Below are 15,769 nucleotides of genomic sequence, written 5' to 3' on the forward strand. Positions count from 1 at the left end.
CTTTGGGGGCCGAACGACCCTTTCACAGGGTCGCCTAAGACAGTGGTCGGCAAACTCATTAGTCAACAGAGCCAAATATCAACAGTACAACGATTGAAATTTCTTTTGAGAGCCAAAGTTTTTAAACTTAAACTATATAGGTAGGTACATTGTTATTAACTTAATTAGGGTACTCCTAAGGCTTAGGAAGAGCCACACTCAAGGGGCCAAAGAGCTGCATGTGGCTCGTGAGCCGCAGTTTGCCGACCACGGGCCTAAGACCATCGGAAAACACATATATAATTACATATTGTTTTGTGATTAATCACTATGTTTTAATTATGTTCAATTTGTAACAATGAAATTGGGGGTCACCACAACATGAGGAACTGTATTAAAGGGTCGCGGCATCGGGAAGGTTGAGAACCACTGCTCTAGGGAACCCACGGGACACTGCAGACCGCTCTTCAGTCTGCCCCGCCCAAGGGCAAGGAGGCTGAGTTCACCCTCCAACTCGCAGGCCTAGTTGGTTGACAGTGTTCCCTGTTATTAACTCCCCATGTATGTCTTACCTGCCCTGCACCTCCCCCAACCATGTTTTCAAGACCAGGGAAACCCCAAGGCAAGTGATCCCACATGCTGGTTATAGAAAACCAGCTGCTTATCTGAATGCCAAAAGCAAGTTCTCAAAGTGCGGCCCCTGGACCGGCAGCAGCATCACTTGGGAAACTGGCTAGAAATGCAAATCCTTGAGCTCTATCCCAGACCCATTCAATCAGAAGCCCTGGCAGTGGGGCCCAGCAGCCTGTCTTTTCTGGTGATGCTGATACGTGCTCAAGACCGAGAACGCTGACCCAGAGGCACCGACAGCACGTTCTCTGTTTGCCTGATGGGGAACCTGAGATGCTAAAAGATGAACAGTAACCCACAGATGAGGTGGCAGAGGTGGTGGGTCCTTTGTCTCTATCCACCATGCGGCCACGCACAGAAGGAACACTAGCATTTGGACTCTAGGTAGGAGAGGAGGGTGAGGTCCCCGCACCATCACACCACCACTTTGCTCCACTTTCTAAACCAAACCTCTCCACCTGGTGCCTCCAAATGGTTCTTGGAGCCCTTCTGGGAAGCCTTCCAAGCCAGGTGCCTCTCTGGATTCCAAGCTGCCCCCACAGCCTTCATCAGGACAAGCCCTCCCCACCCCCGCCCTCCAGGCAATAGGACACATTGGGGAAATCAAAACAGCTTCTTAGGGGGTTGGGGGGCAATCCCTGGGTTAAACCAGCCTGGCCTCATCCACACCATGAATCTTAATCTTTGTGCCAGGGCTTTGCATGGCTCTTCCTTCTCTTCCTTGCCCTACACCCTTCCTTCCCTCCCTCCGCTCCCCTCCCCTCTGCTCCGACTCCATCTGCTGCTCCTCCTGGCCAGGCTCCCCCTCAGTTGGCACAGCGAGAAAAGAGAACAGGATGGTTATTTTTATCCTAAGATACTGCTGGGGGAAGGGGTGCCATCTGACTGAGAAGCACAGCTCCTGTAGCAGTTGGGAGGTCAGAAGGAGGTGGGAGGCCCAAGATCGCCCTGGGAAGGAGCCACAGATTTGGGTTCCAGAGATCAGGCAGGTCTGGGAGAAGCAGGGCAGGACCAGGAGTGGGGAGCTCTGAGCAGCACCACTACAAACTGCTGTGCAACCATCAGCAAGTCACTTGATGTCTCTGGGCCTCTGTTTCCACCTGTTAAAGAGGGAGGGGTGCGGGCCCTGCCTGTCCCCAAGGCTGTTTTGTGAACATGAATGAAATGGAGAGAATCCTTTGCAAACGTGGTGCCAAATGTGAGCACACAGGGAGGGCCGGCAGCCTGGGGACATTCTTATTCAGCCTCCCAGAGTGCCCTGGTTCTGTGAGCCCGACAGCAAATGTAGCCGCTCACATCACCCAGCATGTCCACTCCCTTTTTTTTCCACGTTTGTTGACTTTAATTACATAAGCAGTATGTGAATTCACTCTCCTTTGGCGGGGGAGGAGATGAAGCCTTATGAAAAAGTCAAATCTTCTTTACCAACCCTCCCCCAGAGCCTTCTTCCCCAACCCGGGCATGGCAACCGCGAGCTGCACATTTCCTGTGTATCCTTCCAGAACCCGTGTTACACCTACATATACAGCATGTGTTATGTCTGTACACGTGCCCACAGGTGATAGATCATATTGATTAGGGGTGTGTGCTTTAAAAAAAAAAATCCATGCCCATCATTCTGCAACCTGCTTTTTTCCCCATGAGTGTTTCTGAGATCCTGTTACATAAATATATTACCATTTTATTTAGCCAGTCCCCTGTTGATGGACAGTTAAGTTGCTTCCAGTTGTCCCCTGTCACAAACGACACTGCAATGATATTCATGTAGATGTCCCCCTGGGCTCATAGAAACCACGTGGGCACTGAACGGCTGGGCTGGAGGGTCTGATGATGTTACTACATGCCCCCGCCCGCCCCCCCCCCCCCCAAAAAAAGTCTTGCCTCCATCTTTAAAAGCAAGTTGGGAGGCTGAATGGGCTCCAGGCTGGAGTAGGAGGTTCCCCTGAGTGAACTGTTTCTGAGCCGCAGGGGTGCAGGCAGAGGGGGGCTGTGCCTAGCGCCAGCCCCTCGCCCTCATGTCGCAGCTGCAGCTCCAGGCGCCGCGGCCAGGTGCACATTTGTCCACACTGCCATGCTCCCGGCACACACAGCCTCACTGTCTCTCCTGCACCGAGATGCGGCTCTCTTTGCCATCCTCCTGCGCCACGGGCTGGCACCAGTGTAAGGTCTCCTGCACGGGAGCGGTGGAGCAGGGGCCGAGAAAGTCCATCTCCACGGGACCTTGCCTTGCATCCTCCTTGGCCTTCCCGGGGTTCTCAGGGCAGAAGGTCTGGTGAGCCAAGGGGTGAGGTTATCCTCAGCTACACCTCTGAGGAGCCCTCCCCAAGCCCCGCCCCGTTTCCCCCAATCAGGGCGGATTCCATGGGTGCCTCCTGCCCCCTGCTGGCCACACTGAGGGTGTCAAGAAGCTTCCAGTGGGTTTAAGGAGGTGCCCCTCCGGTCTGGCCCTTGGCCTGCACCAAGGCCCCAAAGTGGTTCCCCGCGTGTTGGATGCCAGGAAAGAACAGCAAATGACGCCACTTTGGCCATGGTGCCAGGGCGGCTCTGTGGAGAGGTGCGCTCTGGGGATAAGGAAGGCTGGCGCTGAGGGAGGGGACGGGAGGAGCTCTGGATCCCGGGAATGGGACTGGGGGGTCGGAGGCAGAGCAGCCAGTTCTGCTGTCACCCCACTGGCCACAGGGCAGACCCTGAATCGGTTTTACTGCCATAAAGGCACCAGTGAGTCCATCTTCCTTGCAGTTTGCCAAGTTCAGAGCCAGCGCCCAGGGGTGACCTACCTTGCAGTTTACCTTGGGCAACTTCCCTAGAGAGAAAAAAATAGAGAGGTGGAGACTTAGTGGTGAGGCCAGATAAGGAAACAGCAGCCGGTTCTGCTTGACCTTCTCCTCCCTCCCTGCCTTCCTCGTCACCTCCCTGTGTGGACTCACAGAAATACACAGGCACCAACAGCAGAGCCAGCAGGAGGGCTGCGACGATGGGGATCACCACCAGGGCTCTCTTCCGATGCTTGATACCTGGAGAAACAGAGACTTCAGCGATGGCTGCCTCCCCCAGGCCCAAAGCTGCTGGACCTCCCCAGACTCTACAATCCTCCCGGGCCTGAGCTCATCCCTGACAGGCTTCAAACAGGTGGCCCTGGTGAACCGTGGCCAGCAGATGTCTTTAGTGTGACCAGCACATTTTTAAATTATGTTAAACCTTTTCATTTGGGGGCGACTGCAGATTTAAAATCTAGACACCAGGTTTCTCTTAGAGATGTGGGCATCTAGCCCCATTGGACCAGCAGCCCCACCTGGCACTCACTGGCCAGAACCAAGTGCCCGGCTCCCCACTGCTCCCCACACTCCCCGGCTTCCCCACTCTGTACCCCCTGCCGAGGTGCTGAGGACCTGCATGGTTTATGTCTGCACTGTTGCCTTTGTTATAGAAGAATAGAGGGGAAATTAACATGTTTCTTGTACCTCAGTTTCCATTCCAAATGAGAAAACGAAAGGAAGACAGGGCAGGGACTAGGGCAGCGGTTCTCAATCTGTGGGTCGTGACCCCTTTGGGGGTCGAACGACCCTTTCTCAGGGGTCGCCTCAGGCCATCGGAAAACACATATATAATTACATATTGTTTTTGTGATTAATCACTATGCTTTAATTATGTTCAATTTGTAACAATGAAATTGGGGGTCACCACAACATGAGGAACTGTATTAAAGGGTCGCTGCATTAGGAAGGTTGAGAACCACTGGACTAGGGTAAGGCACACACCTTGGGACAAAATTTAAAGGGATACAAAAAAAACTCAGTAATCAAGGTAATATTTTAATGTCATGTTTTAAAAAATCAAATCACCAAATTATGGTCCACAGGTTGGCTGCCTGTTTTTTTTTTCATAAAGTTTCCAAAATTAGGCTCTGGCAAGTCAGGCAGGGTCATGCAAATGCAAGGTTGGACCATGGCATTAGTTAAAATTTTATAGTTTTCTCATTATGGATTTTTTTGCATTGACTTTTATTCTTTTTTAAATATTATATCAATTGCCCTAACCGGTTTGGCTCACTGGATAGAGCATTGGCCTGTGGACTAAAAGATCCCAGGTTCGATTCCGGTCAAGGGCATGTACCTGGGTTGCGGGCACATCCCCAGTAGGGAGTGTGCAGGAGGCAGCTGATCAATGTTTCTCTCTCATCGATGTTTCTAACTCTCTATCCCTCTCCCTTCCTCTCTGTAAAAAATCAATAAAATATTTATTAATAAATAAATAAATAAATAAATATTACATCAAGCTGTTGCTTATCTTGCCCTAGCTGGTTGGGCTCAATGGATAAAGCATGGATCTGCAGACTGAAGAGTCCCAAGTTTGATTCGGTCAAATACCTCAGTTGCAGGCTCAATCCTTGTCCTCAGTCCAGGTGTGTGCAGGAGGCAACCAATTGATACGTCTCTCCCACATCGATGTTTCTCTCTGTGTGTCTCTCCCCTGCCCTTCCACTCTCTCTAAAAATCAATGGAAAAATACCCTTGAGTGAGGATTAACCAAAAAAAAATGTTATCTTGATTACTGCATTTTTCAGGCACCCCTTTAAATAGTGTGCCCAAGGTAAATGCCTCCCTCACCCAGCCCTGCCAAAAGGAAAATGAATGTTAAAAAAAAAAAAAAGCAAAGAGAGTGCATTTTTCTCACCTCTGACCTTTTTCACTTATTAACATGACCTGCCTAGTCCCTGTAGTTATTTGAGTCTGTGATCTGTGCTGTAGGCCAACCTCCTCGTTCTAAAATCAAAGCTGAGGCCCTGAGAGGAAACCGTGTCACACCATGCTGGTCCTTGAAGTGTGTGTGGGGCTGCAGAATAGCTTCGATGAAGCACTTCCAAAGTGCAAGAACCCATGCCAGGCACTTCCACCAACCCACTCAGGGAGGTGCTGTTATCATCCCATTTTACAGATGAAGAAACTGTGGCTCGAGAGGGGAGCTGACTTGCCCACCCCAACCCCAAACTGCTTCCTCCTCTCACTCCCCCTCCCACTCATGGTTTCTGTATGCCTCAGGCTCCGCTTGTTTTTCCCTACCTCCCTAGCCTGCCGCCAGGACCCATTCTCCAGGACTCACCACAGACAGCATCAGTCTTGTTAGTCCCTGCCCGTAGCTCCACCAGGCCTTTGATCTCACAGCTGTGTGGACACACATGTGCACACAGAGAGAGAGAGAGAGAGAGAGAGAAAGAGAGAGAGAGAGAAAGAAAGAGAGAATATTTTAAAATATACAGAATAATTATATAAGCATTTATAAACATAGATTATAAGTGTAAAGAGCCAATCATTTGTAGATTATAACTTTTGAAAACAAGTCCATCAACTCAGACTTCAAAAGCAAGGCTAAATAATGTATGTCATATAATGTATCATATGTTTATTCTAAAAACATTACTGATTTTGCCCTAAAAATAGAAAATTAAAATAAATTATTTTTTTAAAAAAACTAGAGAGAGAGAGAGAGAATGAGACATTAAGTTTGCCAACCATAAGATTTCCAACCCCAGAGGGAGACCATCAACAACCAACAAGTCCAGCTTCACTCAGCACGTATTTCATGCACCTCCTGTGCTGGTTACGGTGCAAACTCTGTTCTTATGGCACTCATGGGTGCAGAGGAAAGATTATTATGCATCTTGAAGGGGTAATAATTGGAGTGTCTCTAATGAGTGCCAAGCCTTGTGATATAGGCTAAAGTGAACTGGGAATTGTCCAGAGAAGAGGAGATGAAATCTGCAAAGGCAGGAATGGAGACATGATCCATTTGGTTTAAGACAGGGCTTCTCAACCTCGTCGGCACCACTGACATTTTGGGCCACATAACTCTCTGTAAGGGGGTCTGTCCCATGCACTGTAGGATGTTCAACGGCATTTCAGGCCTCCACCCACTCGATATCAGTGGAATCCCCCTTCCCAGTCTCGGCTCCAGATATTGTCAAAATTGCTTAGTTGAGAACCTCTGGTTTAAGGGTCGTCCAGAAAGACTCCCCTGGAGAAGTTAGGTCTGAGTCGGCCCGAAGGACATAAAATTTAGAGCCGTGGTGCATCCCCACTAAGCAGGACAATGTGATACAGAGATTAGGTGGGTGACATGCCAGATGCATTGTGGAACCATGGAAAACTTGGGTCTTTAGAACCAGATCACTGATAGAACCCGATCACTGCTAGTCAGCCACGAAGGTTTCAACGGGATTCAGCTGTGAGTCATATCAGCATCCAATCACATGACGTAAGTTGTGGGAGGACTCAGCTGGCCAGAGAGCTCACAGGAGGAGAAATCGCAGAGAAGTGGCCAGCCAGGAGGCCAATGAAGGAGTCTAGATATAGAAGAGCAGGTCCAACATGGTCCGAGGAGGAGGAGGAGGAATGGTCTGAGAGAGACGTCACAAAGAAAAAAAACATCTAAAGTGGGGGAAGAGGGAGAAACTTCAAAAACAGCATACACATGAGGAGAATGTACATGAGCTTACAAAACACTCCCACCAGTCTTTTCCTCAAGCCTCATGAGACGAAGGTCATCCCCAACTTCCAGATGAGGACACTGATGCTCAGAGAGATGAGGGCCACACCCTTCCTCAGCTGCAGTGAGGTTGGAACCCAGCGCTCTGATTCTACTGCCCCAACGTGCCACCATTCATCAGTCAACATTGACCAGTACAAATTTATTGAGCACCTACTATGTTCTAGGCACTGGTCTAGGCATAAGGGATGCATCAGTGGAAGGGGGAAAAGAGCTAAGTCTCTACATTTAAGGAGTTTGCAACCTATTACGAAAAAGGCAGACAGTAAACAAAGGACCAAGTGTGTATGAGATGCTACAATTTGTGTGGACAATAAGTGTTTGCGCATGAGCACGTATGTGTTTGTGTGCTTGTCGATGGGAAGACATGCAAGGAAGTGTCTGCTTCCAAGGAGCACTGGAGGGCTGAGGGACAGGGGTGAAAGGGAGACATTGCTGTACGCCCTTTTGTGCCTTCTGTCGGAGGCGCCTATCTTACCCATTTTTTAAAATTAAATGTAAAAAGTTAATGGGGCGCCCTAACCGGTTTGGCTCAGCGGATGGAGCGTCGGCCTGCGGACTGAAGGGTCCCGGGTTCGATTCCGGTCAGGGGCATATGCCTTGGTTGCGGGCACATCCCCAGTGGGGAGTGTGCAGGAGGCAGCTGATCCATGTTGCTCTCTCATGGATGTTTCTAACTCTCTATCCTTCTCCCTTCCTCTCTGTAAAAAAAATCAATAAAATATATTTAAAAAAAAAAAGTTAATGGGGCATGTGTTAAAGCGTAGTCCAGGCAGAAGAGTTTGATGCAAGAGTATGAACAGTGTGTTGAGGAGACTGCAAGTAGCAGGAGGTGGGAAGAGGTCAGGAAGGTCAGAGGCCATGCAAGAGAGCCTGGGTTTTGGCCTAAAGGCCCAGCGAGCCGTGAAGCACTGTAAATAGAGAGTGCTGTAATCTAAAATGAACTGCAGAAAACTCACTTTGGAGACAGACGTTTTCCGCTCAGCTGATTCCTACAGCCAGTCGGCCTGGTGGTCAAATCCCTCTAGTGTTAACTACAACAATTAAGGCTTGGCTAGAACAAGACTGCGCACAGAGACCACAAGGGGGTGCACCAAGAAAGCATAAAAGATGCGGAGACAAAAAAACATGACAGAAATGGAGGATATGGAGCTAAGAATCGCAATTTTGAGGGCTTGCCATAAGTTTGTGCAGAGCCTCACGAAAACTAATGAGACCCTCGATGCTACGATAAAGAAATTAGAAAGTAAGCATACACGGACTGAAATAAAGAATATTATACCCATAGCAGACCAGAGGAGCTCAAGAATCAAACCAAAGATTCGACAAAAAACACCCAATTGGAAAAGCAAAATGAAAAAAGAATCCGAAAGTGTGAAGATAGTGTAAGGAGCCTCTGGGACAGCTTTAAGCGGACTAATATCAGAATTATTGGAGTGCCAGAAGATGAGAGACAGCAAGATATTGAAAACCTATTTCAAGAAATAATGGCAGAAAACTTCCCCCACCTGGAGAAAGAAATGGACTTACAGGTTCAAGAAGCGCAGAGAACCCCAAACAAAAGGAATCCAAAGAGGACCACACCAAGACACATCATCATTAAAATGCCAAGAGCAAAAGACAAAGAGAAAATCTTAAAAGCAGCAAGAGAAAGAGGCTCAATTACCTACAAGGGAATACCCATACGACTGTCAGCTGATTTCTCAACAGAAACTTTGCAGGCCAGAAGGGAATGGCAAGAAATATTCAAAGTGCTGAATACCAAGAACCTACAACCAAGATTACTTTATCCAGCAAAGCTATCATTCAGAATTGAAGGTCAGATAAAGAGCTTCACAGACAAGGAAAAGCTAAAGGAGTTCACCACCGCCAAACCAGTATTATATGAAATGCTGAAAGGTATCCTTTAAGAAGAGGAAGAAGAATAAAAAGGTAAAGATACAAATTATGAACAACAAATATGCATCTATCAACAAATGAATCTAAGAATCAAGTGAATAAATAACCTGATGTACAGAATGAACTGCTGATTATAATAGAATCAGGGACATAGAAAGGGAATGGACTGACTATTCTTGGGGGGAAAAGGGGTGTGGGAGATGCGGGAAGTGACTGGACAAAAATCATGCACCTATGGATGAACACAGTGGGTGGGGAGTGAGGGTGGAGGGTGGGGTGGGAGCTGGAAGGAGGGGAGTTATGGGGGGGAAAAAGAGGAACAAATGTAATAATCTGAACAATAAAGATTAAAAAAAAAAAAACATACAAAAAAAAAAAAAGAAAACTCACTTTGGCAAGTGAAGGGAGAACCAGATGAAAGGGGGAGACTAGAGGTGAGGAGGTCAATGAGGAGGCTAAGGCACCATTCAGACCACAGTGATGAGGCCCAGGCTAAAATGGCACCACTGAGATAGTGAGAGGAGGAGTCCCCAAACATCTGAAAGGCAAGAAGGTGACTGATTTGGAGGTGAGGGGGGACTATGGGACAAGTGCCCAGAGGCATGGTGGTGGCTTTCACCGAGGGTGAGGGGAGCAGGAAGGTGAGCCCATTTGGTGCCTGTGGGTCACTTGCAGGGAGATGTACCCTCAGCCATTGGATTTGACAGTCTGGGATCCAGGAGACAAATCTAGTCAAGAGATGTTGATTGGGAACCACCCAAGAGAGATGGTAGAGAGAGATGGTAGCTCGAAGCCATGAATATGGATGAGATGGTCCAGGGGAGGCAGGCAAAGTGATTTAAAAGTAGAGCAGAACAAAGGCCTAAGAAACCAGTTAAGGAGGACCAGGGGAGGAGAAGGAAAGTAGGAGAGATGTCACCATGTACCCAAGGAAAGAGAGTTTCACGAAGTTGGAGAGATCAACAGTGTCTATTACCACAACAGAGCACAGACAAGAAAATGCTAAAAAGTGCCCATTTGGTCAGTTGTCCATGAGGTCACTCTGATGTTTTACACGGGCATGAGTGTGTGTGGACATGGGACCTGGGGCTGAAGGGTAGATAGCAGGATCGGATGGAAGCAGACCCCATGCCCCTCTTGGGACAGAAAACACCAGGGATGAGTTCTTATACCTCGTCCAAGGATGACACTTGTCATAAGCAGATGACACATTGGAGAAGAAGCCGACCAGGCAGGGTTCGCAGATGGTGTCAGAAACCCCTGTCGCTGGGAGGGAGAAGGGGGCATTCATCACACAACAGACTTCCTGTCTGGCTCCCAGTCTTCCTGCTCTAAGCCCTCCTCCCCGGCGGAGAGCCTCCGCCATTGCTGCAGCCCTTGGGAAGGCTTCTCCCACTGCCCTCCCAAGGCAGATGCCATGGCAGGAGCCGGAATGAGAAGGGTTCATTTCCTGCTCACTCTAGGAGGCATCCTGATGTAGGCTGTAGTCTCCATTCCCTCCATCTCTGGGCTGAGTGCCCACTGCCCAGCCCCTTGCCTTTGGCCCTCAACTCCTCCCTCCTGCCTCTAGAGCCGATTGTCAGGCCACTTACCGATCTCCTTGACCCCAAAGCCAGGGGGGCAAGAGCTGTGCGGGGCGCAGTTTTCACAGACCTCGTCGACACAGTGTAGGCCTTCGTCACACGTGCAAGTCGTGTCTGTTTCCAAAGTGCCTTTACTCTGGACCCGGAGTTTTAGGTCTGCGCAGAGATGGGTGGGAAGGATGGGAACCCTTGCTGGGGACTCTCTGAGCCCCACTCCTCACACTTCCTGCCTTTTTTTTTTTCTAAGACCCTCTTCCAAGTAGGGACAGCAGTCAAATTATTTAACAACCAGTATAAGCCGAGACTCCAATCAATCCAAACAGACCCTGGCTCTCTCTATTTTTAAAGAAAAGGGGAGAGGGGGCCGGGGGAGAATGGCTGCATTGTCAAGAATGAGCTGGAAGCCCTTGCTGGTTTGGCTCAGTGCATAGAGCGTTGGCCTGCAGACTGAAGGGTCCCGGGTTCGATTCCGGTAAAGGACACATGCCCAGGTTGCAGGCTCGATCCCCAGTAGGGTGAGTGCTGGAGGCAGCCAATCAATGATTCTCTCTCATCACTGACGTTTCTATCTCTCCCTCGCCCTTCCTCGCTGAAATCAATAAAAATACATTAATTTTTTAAAAAAGAATGAGCTGGAATATCAGCCCCACTCCCAAGCACCGGTCCCCCACAGCCCACACACTGGGGTCGCAGTATCTGTGCGTATGGCAGCGCCTCTCATTGCTCCAGGTCCCCAGGAATTCGCCTTCACTGCAAGGGACGCATTCCGTGTCGGTCACCGCTGTGCAGTCATTCACCAGTTTCTGTCCTGGAAAAAGCATCAGGAAATGAGGCAGCTCTGACCAACTCTGGGAGTCAGACATTTACCAAAAACAGCAGGCTGGGCTTTAGGGCAGAGGATTCAAAGGTGACCGTCTCAGAGCCTTCCAGCCTCCAGAGTCGGGTCAGGGGTAGGAAGGTGGGGGGCCAAGGAAGATACAGGAACCTTAGTCCTGAGTAGGCACAGAGGAACCCACAACTTTCTGACAGCAGGGCAGGGCTGGGCAATCCCAGGGGCCATTTAAGGCTCATGTTTACAGATGACCTATGGAGCCTGCATCTGCCAGCAATCCACGAGGGGTCCCACCATGAGGCTGGAGGGAGGCGTCTCACCTGGCGGGCACAGATTACAGCACTGACTTTCTATGGGGTATTGGTTTTCACTGCATGCAGGTGGTTCTGGGTGGACCTAAAAACAGAATTGGGCAATTTGAGGGGATCTGGGAATCTCTGCTGTAGCCTCGTTGGCAGGAAGGTGAAAATCAGCCGGGAGAGGGGTTAGAGCTGAAGCTGAAATCCAAAGCAGAACAGTAGGGCCTGCCTACTAGTTGGCTTGGTTATTTTTAACTAAACTGCCAACTGATACGATTGTAAAAGCACCCAGAGAATCATGCTGGTCTTTTACAAAGCGATTGTGCTTGAACCTCACAATAGTCTCTGAACTAAACAGATCTTCCTTTTGTCTGGACTCCTGACACTTTCCTCTTCACAAAGATTCAAAAGCATGTGAGGACCCCAGGATCTCCCCTGGAGTCCAGAGACTGGCTGCTTCAGCTGGTCCTAGTCCTAGGTTGGGGCTATATTTAGCACCTGGCCTCTTCCTCCTATTATTCTTCTGCTCCCCACCCCTTTCCCTGTCCAAGCCTCATTGTGTTTTTCCCCTCTAAGCCCTCCCTCATAAAATGCCAGAAAATTGTGAAGCTGGGAAGATAAAATCCAACACTTTCACTTTACAAATGGTCAGACTAGCCCGGCTCAGTGATTGAGCATTGACCTATGACCAGGGGGTCATGGGTTCAATTCCTGTTCAGGGAACATGCCCAGGTTTCAGGCTTGATCCTTGATAGGGGGCATGCAGGAGGCAGCCGATGGATGATTCTCATTATTGATGTTTCTGTCTCTCTCTCTCTCTCCTTTTCTCTTCCTTTCTCTCTGAAATCACAGGGTTTCACATTGATAGGATCTGAAAGAGAAGACAGGTCTCAGTACTCTCCCTCTCTCCATCAGCTTGGCTCTCACCCTCACTTTTACTACTTCCGGGTACGACGCATGCTATTAATTACTTCTCACTAAATTAAGTACATTTCTTTTCCATGTAAACCTTGTATCATTGCCATGAGAGAGGACCAGTCTCACGGCTCATAAATAAAAGGTAAGCCTAAAAATAAAATTCAACAGCAACAAAACAACGTTATGAAACGCCAGCTGGTTGCTTTGCTTGCCGATGGCCTCCACCCCAGGCCTGCTCTTGATTTTTGTTTTAAAAGGAGGATTAGCAAGCACTTGAGAAGTATTAACTAACTATATTCTAACTCCAGAGACTTCCTCCTTCAAAAAAATCAAAGGATTTAAAACAGAACTGCAAAGTGCATCACTGTGGTTTAGTTCTGTGTGCGTGTGCTCCCTACAATCATCCCACGCTTTGGGAACAGCCATTGAAAAAAGCACAGGTTCGAGAGACAAACAGCTTAAGGCTTTCTGTCTTTGCAGCACTTGACTTTGCAACACTTACTAGCTATTAGCTTCTCTTCCTCTCAGTTTTCACATCTCTAAAATGGGAGTAATAACACCTACCCCACAGTTAAGGTTGTAAAGATGAGAACGAACATTTGTGTGTGGCCTGGCACCGTGTCTAGAACATAGTAGGTGCTCATTAAGTAGCAGTTTTGATTATCATATGTATGTGAGTATCTGCTTGAATGCCCAGTGTCCTGGCTAACTGGCTGGCTGTTCAGGATCCTGCCTAATGGGTGGCTCTCAGTCAGCCATTGCTTAAGGAAATGTGTCTTACCCCAAATGGGGAAGGAAACAGAAAAGGCTGCTGCCGCCATCATCACATCACAACAGTCACCTGTGAGCAGGGAGCGCCTGTGAAGGTTCTCCCTGCAACACCGAGGACCTTCCCCCCACATCCCACAGCCATGACAGTCCTTTACGCCATTTTCAAACACATGAGAAATAGGGTTCCTCCTCTGAAAGTTGGTCCATCCCCAGTTCCCACTCCATAGCTCCAGTCCTTCTGATACCAAGGCTGGGAGGCTCTCACCACCTGAGAGACGGGCTCAGGACCCAGGCAGATGCAGGTTTATATCCAGGTTTCTATCCTAGCTATGAGAATTTTGGCAAGACATTCCTTCTCTCTGAGCCTGTTTCCTCGTCTGTACACTGGGGAGTTCAAAGAAACCAGACAGCGAACACATGGAAAGCATCTTCCTCAGGCCTGGCACACAGGAGCTCTCGATAAGTAGCAGCTGCCATTGGAGTTGTCACAGCCCAGCGTCTACCTGGAGCCAAAACTGGGAGTACGCTCCTGAGAAGCCCAAACCAGCTTCACGCCCTCCCCTGGCTCTGCCCCCTCTCCCTCCGACACACCTCTCTTCTTTCCAACTCTGCGGGGGGTGGGGGGTGCTCCTCTCTCCCTGGAGCCCTTGCTTAGAGTGAAACTAGAGTTCTGGGAACAAAGTAGCTTCCCGGTGGACTCTCTTCCCTTACCACCCACTGCATGGCTCCTTCCTGCTCAGACCTCATGCCAGAAACTACAGCCCCTGGGAGTCGGGGGAGACCAGAGGGGGTGGGATGAGAGGGTAAGGTACTTGGGGGATTCCCAGCCTCCAGAATGAGGAACTACAAAAATACACTTAAACAAAAAGTGAGACAAGTGTGGGCTTCTGAAAATCCCGGAGACATGCTTGGTCGGGCATGTCTGAGCCCTCTGGTGCCCGGAGAAACCCTTTCTTGGGTCCCCTGAACTAGTTATCTCCCCCACAGGCCCCCCTATGTCATCCTGAACTCAGGATGCAGAGACATGGCCTTGAGCACTCCTCCTAGGTTGGATCACCCCTTGTGCCCACAAGATGCCCTGGAAGAAGGCAGCCCAGCTGGCAAGGAGACGATAACCACTCTAAGAGCTGGCATCTGTCCACATGCGAAGGGACAGGAAACCAGCCAGACCCTCCCCTTCCCTCGGCCCGCCTTCCTTCCCACTTCTGGCCGGCCTTGGAGGCGAACCGGACAGACGCCAGCCTTTCCTGATGAAGGCTTGAGGCTCCCAAACCGCAACCCCATCCACGCTGTCCTGGCACGTTTCCTGCAGTGCCCCCGCGTCGCACCCTCTGCGGGCGACCTGGAACCCCAACCTGGGAGGAGAGAGAGGCAGCCCAGCTAATGCAGCCAGGACCCCAGGGTCCCTGGCCGAGCTTCCACCCACCCTTCTGTCCTCAACAAAATCAGGTAGGAAGAGCCCTTCCCCGAAGGAAGGCTTCTCTGCCCCTTCCCCTCTCAAACCCCAAACTCCGCCGTCGGGTCGGAGCAGAAATTCAACTCACGGCGGTGAACCAGCAGCCCAAGAGGAGACACTGCAGGGGCAGGCGGACCATGGCGAGGTCGGAAACAGGCGGCGCGGGAGCGTGCGGGACCCGCTCGGTAGTAGCTCCCGGACCCGGCGGTGGCCTCGCCCACTAAAGGGGCGTGGTCTCCGCGGGCCAATCGCGGCCGGCCTGGCTGGGGAGGGCGGGGCTCCCGGCGACTCGCGGGTCTGGGATTTCCCCAGGATATTCCCGGGTTCAGTTTCCCCGGGGAGTTTAAGGACGCGCTGGGAAAGGGGAGTGGAGGGTCCCGGGGAGGGCTCGTCCTCCTTAGCCCCCGGGACTGCAAAGGCCAAGCTGGAGAGAGGAAGGAGCCTGCAGGCTTTCCTGGGGGCGAAGGAAGGGCAGAGAGATCCCCACCGGGGCTGGGAAGACACCACCAGGACCCCCACGGTTCTTCCCCCGCCGCCTCCGGGAATCCCAGCAGAACCGAAAGCGTCCCCACCGCGGTTGGAGAGGCCTAAGGAAGTTCCTCCTCCCCATCCCCAAAAACGGGAAGGCCACCGCTGGGGTGTGGGGAGGAGGGCTGGGGAGGCGTTTCAAGGAAGAGAGTTTCCCTCTTAGAGTTTCTCTTTCAAAGGAAATTCCCTTGTATGTGCCCAGCGTCCCTGCCTCCCGTCCGTCCGTCCGTCCATCCATCCATCCATCCATCCAACCATGCGCCCCACCACCACCAGATTCTATCCCATCCCAGTTTCCTTCTATCTCTAAGCACTAGGACCCCATGAGAAT

The 15,769-nt window shown here is 50.4% G+C and overlaps 1 protein-coding gene across 2 annotated transcripts; it reads right to left on the reverse strand.

The window, feature by feature from the left end:
- Window positions 1-1,578: 1,578 nt before the first annotated feature.
- CD40 (CD40 molecule) lies at window positions 1,579-15,116 on the reverse strand. 2 transcript variants are annotated; one of them, XM_070420823.1, is made up of 9 exons: window positions 14,999-15,116; window positions 11,787-11,862; window positions 11,317-11,442; window positions 10,644-10,790; window positions 10,224-10,311; window positions 5,710-5,771; window positions 3,537-3,623; window positions 3,387-3,412; window positions 1,579-2,878 (listed from the first exon to the last, which is right to left on the reverse strand). In XM_070420823.1, exons 1-9 carry the CDS (start codon window positions 15,047-15,049, stop codon window positions 2,702-2,704), a joined length of 840 nt encoding a protein of 279 aa, XP_070276924.1. In that variant the 5' UTR covers window positions 15,050-15,116; the 3' UTR covers window positions 1,579-2,701. The 2 variants fall into 2 exon arrangements, with proteins under 2 accessions (XP_070276924.1, XP_070276922.1); XM_070420821.1 differs by having other exon boundaries at window positions 1,581-2,878; window positions 10,224-10,317.
- Window positions 15,117-15,769: the final 653 nt, after the last annotated feature.

The sequence above is a fragment of the Myotis yumanensis genome, unplaced genomic scaffold (genome assembly GCF_028538775.1).
Source record: "Myotis yumanensis isolate MYYU_CA2020_CCGP unplaced genomic scaffold, mMyoYum1.0.hap1 SCAF_7, whole genome shotgun sequence".
In the NCBI taxonomy this organism is placed as follows: Eukaryota; Metazoa; Chordata; class Mammalia; order Chiroptera; family Vespertilionidae; genus Myotis; species Myotis yumanensis.

Excerpts from the sequence above, each read along its gene's own strand:
- CD40 (XM_070420821.1), bottom strand. The coding sequence starts at position 15,049 with ATGGTCCGCCTGCCCCTGCAGTGTCTCCTCTTGGGCTGCTGGTTCACC. Across the intron at positions 11,863-14,998 it reads TGGGCTGCTGGTTCACCGCC|GTCCACCCAGAACCACCTGC; the intron begins GTGAGTTGAATT and ends TTCTGTTTTTAG. Across the intron at positions 3,413-3,536 it reads GTTGGTGCCTGTGTATTTCT|GGAAGTTGCCCAAGGTAAAC; the intron begins GTGAGTCCACAC and ends TTTTCTCTCTAG.